General features: G+C 37.5%; 1 protein-coding gene across 1 annotated transcript; it reads left to right on the plus strand.

The window, feature by feature from the left end:
• The first annotated feature begins 2,002 nt into the window (after nucleotides 1-2,002).
• On the plus strand, nucleotides 2,003-3,615 carry LOC306893363 (uncharacterized protein). Its single transcript, XM_079455151.1, has 3 exons — nucleotides 2,003-2,229; nucleotides 2,506-2,674; nucleotides 2,995-3,615. Exons 1-3 carry the CDS (start codon nucleotides 2,010-2,012, stop codon nucleotides 3,125-3,127), a joined length of 522 nt encoding a protein of 173 aa, XP_079311277.1. The 5' UTR covers nucleotides 2,003-2,009; the 3' UTR covers nucleotides 3,128-3,615.
• Nucleotides 3,616-5,186: the final 1,571 nt, after the last annotated feature.

Genomic DNA, 5,186 nt, shown 5'->3' on the forward strand with positions numbered 1-5,186 from the left:
GAACACAATACTAGTGTTTCTACAGACATACAGTACAAAGGTACTTCATATAAAAAGGGACATTTCCTTGTGTCAAAAAATGATGAGTCCATCGAATTTGGAGAACTTCTCATTATTTTAGTTCAAAATGATGCAGCTGTGTATTTTGTGGTAGAAATACATAAAGCTGACTATCATTCTGAATACCATCTGTACTCAGTGACAAAACAGAGTACAAGGTTGCAATGTCTTAACCTCAATGACTTGGTGGATTTTTATCCATTACCATCATACATTGTTGATGGACACCAAGTCATTCCTCTGAAACACAGTGTGTTATCAAAATAAACATGGTCTTGACTACTGTGCTTGAGAGTTAGGGTAACTGTACAGTAATGCACATATTCTTAACAAAAGACAAAATGCTATTTGGTAAATGTAACAGTGACACCAGTTTCCCTTTTATATGAAAGTGTTTTAAAAAATGGAAACGTGTAAATGAGAACTGATATCATTCTTTCTTATTCTAGAAAGGCCTGACATGGAGCAAACATTTCTACACAGTGCTATAACTGAGGTCCTACCTGACCTCTCAGAGATCAATAAAACCATTCTAGAAGAGCATTTACAATCCCTCGGGGTTGAGACATCTGATGACTTTCAGTTCATCGAGGAAGCCGATTTGCTGACAGCGTTAAGGCCCATTCAAGCCCGAAAAGTACTTGCTGCTTGGAAGTTAAAATGTAAGTCAAGTTTTGCAGTACAGGATGCAACCAGTGCCCAAAGTCACCAGCACAAAAGATGAATCAGGAATGTGGAAGCATTCACATTTGGGCCCTGATGACGATAAGATGTCTCATTGTTGTACTGTCTAGAAAAACAAATTCTACTTTCTGTAGCCCTGGTACAATTGCACAGGTACAATATAGTAAATAGTTTAATGATAAATATAGGATAATATATACAATAAGAATATAAAATAGAAGGTTAAAAAGGTTAAAATACATATCTTTCATTGTTTGGTAAAATCTCAAGTTCATGGGTTAAAAATGTAAAAAAAAAAAGTTACCATTTCATGTGTGTCATCTTCATTGAGTGTTGTCTTCCTAGAGAAGTGTTATCGTTAACGTTTTTTTTGTAATTGGCTGATGTGTGTGCTTGCAGGGCTTACTCCTGAAACGGACAAAACGGACAGCTCATGTGCTGTTGCTCCGGAAGGACCTCCTGTGTCCTTGGAGTCTACTTCACCCAGAAGTTCATCATCAACCTCTTCCAACAACTGCCAAAGCCCTAATATAGACTGGGTGGATACTTTTTGGATACCGTGGGATAAGTTCCCAGAAGAACTTTTACAGTCACTTGAAAGAGGGAAACGACCAAATCCACGAATGAGGCGGGAAATGGTCCGAATCGTGGTCTCTGAGATGATGCAAAATAGGTCTTGCATTAATAAAAAGAGCGCCACAGAAGTTGCAAAAAAGATGGTGGCAAAATACCCTAAGTCTTTGCAAGATGTAATAGAGGGAGATGTGATTGGGACAGGCTACCATTCTCTTGTAAAACAGCTTCAAAATAGGATCGAGAATGTGAGGCGATCTACAACCCCAAAAATAAGAAAAAGGAAGCATCACACTGATTCTGATGGCACAGACGAAGTCCCTGTAGAGCAGAGAGCAGCAGTCCAAGACACCTATGGATGCACTAACTGGAATTTAAAATTCCTCCCCCTTGGAGAGACCCCAGAGAGCCAGCAAGAACATGAAGAAAAATTGAAGATGATGTCTCAGCAACCTGATGTTAATCCAGACGAGGTCAAACGTCTGATGAAGTTGACCTTTTACACGCAGCGCAAAAAAGTCAACCAGGGGCAAAATATCAAGAACCTCCTTGATGAGTGGCCGTTTTTGTTTGATGACCTGGGTATGGCAGTCCACTTTCAGGAACTAACCGGAATTGGGCTGAAAGAAGTTTTCTTGCGTAATCTGGAGCTGAAGGGGAAAAGGCTCCTCAACTACATGAACACAGTTTGTATGCACAAGAGCAGAAAGTTCCTGCAGGCAGTAACAAAGTATCAAGTGATGAGGGGAGAGCAGAGTGGGTGTTCTGAAGACCTCAAAGACATGATGTTGCTTCTGCTGTCCTACTTTGATGAAAAGGAAGATGCCATGTTCTTTTATGTCGAGGACACATGCCTGGCAGGGGAAGTACAGATGGACCAGCTTCCCTTGACTCCGACGATTGTTGTTTGTGGTAAGTTAAAATATATTGATCTTTCTTCCATTCTCTCTCATTCTGTTATCCTTTATTCCTTTCCTTTCTTGCCTTTCTGTTTTGGCACAGATTTATCTTGCACAATGTTTTTTGATACAGTAACCTCTTAAAGTTATTCGAAGTGGATTTTGAAAGGCCCAATATGTCTGTCCCACACCTTGCACACACTGATTTCTGAACATAATGCTCAAATTGATTTGTGTTTTGTTTTAATTAAGTTTGAATTATGTCCCCCTTTTGTTAATTTTTTCTTAGGACGATCCTGTTATTCTGCAAAGCGCTTCATGTTGAGTGTGGATCGAAACATTGTACAGGACAGCATCCCCTCCTTCGTTTCTGCCATATGCCTGATGTTTGGGAGCTACTATTGCTTCAACATACATTACCCAGCATGCCTGGCATCAACACTGGAGTTTCTGCAGAGGTGTGTCTTTTTGGTTTTGATTAGGTTTATCTAACATTTTCACTTTACAGTCAAGGTCAGAATTATTCGCTCCCCTTATGAAATTAGACAAAGCTCTTGATTTCTCCATGAAAATGGCCATTAACAACGCATGTTTGTTATATTGGAAACATACACTACATAGAAAATGTTCACTAAGTTTGATTAGGGTATTTTATTGATACAATGAGTTTGAACAAAAAAGAGCAAAAATGAGACATCCAAAATGATTAGCCCCCTGGCCATTAGTAGTCAATAGTGTAACTATTAATAATTAATAGTTGTTTGTCTTGTTTCCACAGGTGCTTTTTCTCCATTAACCCTGAGAAGGGCACTAAAGTAGAGAAGTCAAAAACATCCCGTCTTCATGTGAACCCCCGAGTCATCACATTGATTCAAGATCTTTCAGATCACGAGTGGCGTGATGCACAGTAAGCATCAGCAGAAGATTTTGTTTATGTTGTGTAACCCTGGAACTGTAGTTTTAAGTCAAGGGTCCATGTTAGTTCTATTTCAGTACTTATTTCAGTACACAGACACTTTCAGCCTCAAAGGCAGGGGATGGGGGGGGGGGGGGTGTATTGATTGTTTGTGTACGTATTTGTTTCTGTACATTAGTGTACGTGTGTACATATTGATGATTATGTACGTTAGAAAATAACACTTTTTTTGTTTTGAGGAGTACACAATATGTACACTTGTTTCATAGTTTTTTTTACCCCCAGCAGCTGTAGCATTGCCTGGGGACCTTCAGAGCAAAGAGGGTGTCACTTGTACACTTGTTTAATTGATTTGTTTTTCACAAGGGTGTCACTTGTACACTTGTTTGATTGTTTCAGCAGCTGTAGCATTGCCCTAGTTAATCCTCAGTGCCAGTATTTGATAGAATATGAGGTTTGAGGTTAATAAATTCTTGGAGAGGCAAGTTATTTGTTTGTTTGTGTTTTGTCAGTACAGTTCTTGAGGTATACATTGCTTTTCCATTTATAAATGCTTAAGCTGTGTACACAGGGTTACATTTTCATCTAAGAGGGGGTCAAGCTAATTGTAATGTCTAAAACAGTTTACATTTTTCACTGAGCAATACATAGTTTATTTAGTATTTAGGTGTTTATTTGACTTTAAAAACTAAGACAGTAAAATATATTTGTATGTGTTTTTAAGGAAGAAACTAGCAGCTGTGGTTACCAGAATAATCCCGTAAAAAATACAGTACAAATTCCGTTGTTTTTACAGAAGAAAACTGGCAGCTGTGGTTGCCAGAATAATCCTGTAAAAAATACAGTACAAATGTAAACAACATTACAGAACAACTTGTAAATTTAACATCCTAAAATTGCTTATTGTATATTGAATCCTGGTAAGATTTAGATGAATTCACTGTTTATTGCACATTGAATATCAGTAAAATTAACATTTATGTATTGTTCATTGTACATTGAATACCAGAAAAATTTACATTTAATTATCGGTTATTGTACATTGAATACCAGTAAAAATTACAAGTTCTTCTGTAAAGTTGTTTACATTTGTACTGTATTTTTTACAAAATTATTCTGGCAACCACAGCTGCCAGTTTTTTTTTGTAAAAACAACGGAATTTTTTTTACAGTGTAGGCATCCTACGGACCATGGATCACGCTGAAGAGAGATGGTTGGTTGTGACTCAGCAGTCCAATTTGGGAGTGGCAATGCCTGCTGCAAGGCATGCAAATCACGAGGCAGGTTGGATAGATTAACTCGTGGCCCAATGTTGGCAGTGTCTGCTTGTTTAAGCAGCCAGACTCAGGACAGAATTTCTTCTGGCTTGAGTTCAGATCATTATTGGGCCAAACTGTTTTGATTTGTGCTTTTTTGGATGAATATTTCCATGCATTTAGATGCTATTCAAATGTAGCAAACAAAACATGAAGTAAACTGAAACGAATTTTGCAAGCTATTGCATTAGGATTAGTGTGGGAAATAAAACCTTAAATGTAGAGATTGAAAAATTAGAAGGGTTTTATCTTCAGTCCTGTCTGTTGATGCAAGTATTCCCCAAATGTTTTCCGTTTCAATTCAAGTTTTTTCAGTATTGTATTTCACATTGTACTTTAGAGCTTATCCACTAAATTATAAAAGTTTTAACGTCTGTTAATTCATATGTATTTTCAATATTACATATAGATCTGTTACATACTGTTACAATTCATCACCAATGGAGAGGCTGATTCACACGCAGGTCAGTGGAAATATTTACACAGTTTTGCTGCATCTGTTTTATATATGCAAATAAACAAAAACGTGTTTATTGTCTTAGTTGTCTGGATTGGCAAACTGACGGCCTTTGTTGACGTTGAAAAGGCATCGTTTAGGGGCCAAATGTGAAAGGTTTTAGTCTTTTACTGACATCTGAACGTCTGAATTGAAGTCCAGTGGAATTCTGTACAAAGTTAAAACTAGTTCAAATGTTTTTTTTTATTAGATTTTTCACATGGGAATACATGAAATGAGA

Source organism: Barbatula barbatula (genome assembly GCF_947034865.1).
Source record: "Barbatula barbatula genome assembly, chromosome: 4".
Lineage (NCBI taxonomy): Eukaryota > Metazoa > Chordata > Actinopteri > Cypriniformes > Nemacheilidae > Barbatula > Barbatula barbatula.

Bases quoted from the DNA above. Each gene is read 5' to 3' on its own strand.
- LOC306893363 (XM_079455151.1), top strand. From the start codon at position 2,010: ATGCACAAGAGCAGAAAGTTCCTGCAGGCAGTAACAAAGTATCAAGTG. The intron at 2,230-2,505 runs GTAAGTTAAAAT...ATTTTTTCTTAG, and splicing joins TCCGACGATTGTTGTTTGTG to GACGATCCTGTTATTCTGCA. The intron at 2,675-2,994 runs GTGTGTCTTTTT...TTGTTTCCACAG, and splicing joins ACACTGGAGTTTCTGCAGAG to GTGCTTTTTCTCCATTAACC.